The sequence below is a fragment of the Nicotiana attenuata genome, unplaced genomic scaffold (genome assembly GCF_001879085.1).
Source record: "Nicotiana attenuata strain UT unplaced genomic scaffold, NIATTr2, whole genome shotgun sequence".
Classification (NCBI taxonomy): domain Eukaryota; kingdom Viridiplantae; phylum Streptophyta; class Magnoliopsida; order Solanales; family Solanaceae; genus Nicotiana; species Nicotiana attenuata.
The window spans coordinates 4953-5831 of NW_017689527.1; the positions used below are offsets into that span (position 1 = coordinate 4953).

Sequence of the window (879 nt, forward strand, 5' to 3'; positions counted from 1 at the left end):
CGCGGTCGCGGTGGAACCGCGGTCTGGGCCCTATTCTGATTCTGCGTTTTTTTTTTGTATAATGTGTTACACTTACAACAATTTCGTGGGTTGCCTCCCACGCAGCGCCTGATTTAACGTCGCGGCATGACTCAGATGAGCGCAATTAAGGCTCGCTCGACCTCTGTGGTTCAGTCAGATGTAACTCAAACACTTCCTTTGGCCCGCTCATGCCCACATATAGTTTCAATCGCTGACCATTGACTCTAAATGTATGAGATTCATTCTCAGTGGCAATTTCAACAACTCCTGAAGGGAAAACTTCAACTACTCGAAATGGTCCAGACCATCGTGACTTAAGTTTACCTGGGAACAGACGGAGTCTTGAGTTGTATAGCAATACCATGTCCCTGGGTTTGAAATTTCTCTCAACAATGTTCCGGTCGTGCATCCTCTTCATTCTCTCCTTGTACAACTTTGTGCTCTCGAAAGCGGGAAGATATCTGAACTCCTCGAGCTCATGCAGTTCAGTGATTCTTGTTGTGCCCGCATCTTCCATGTCTAAGTTTAGCTGCTTCAATGCCCACCACGCTTTATGTTCAAGTTCCACTGGCAGGTGGCAGGCCTTCCCAAACACCAACTTGTATGGTGACATACCAATTGGAGTTTTGAAAGCAGTTCTGTAAGCCCAGAGTGCATCAGCTAGCTTTCTCGCCCAATCAGTTCTTGTGGCGTTCACAGTTTTGGTTAACACACTCTTGATTTCTCTATTGGACACTTCAACTTGTCCACTAGTCTGCGGGTGGTAAGGAGTAGCTACCTTATGACGCACATCATACTTAGCAAGCAACTTTTCAAAGGCTCTGTTGCAGAAGTGAGTGCCTCCATCACTGATAATTG

The 879-nt window shown here is 46.4% G+C and overlaps 1 protein-coding gene across 1 annotated transcript; it reads right to left on the reverse strand.

The window, feature by feature from the left end:
* Positions 1–145: 145 nt before the first annotated feature.
* Positions 146–538, reverse strand: LOC109222407. Its single transcript, XM_019386768.1, has one exon. It carries the CDS (start codon positions 536–538, stop codon positions 146–148), a length of 393 nt encoding a protein of 130 aa, XP_019242313.1.
* Positions 539–879: the final 341 nt, after the last annotated feature.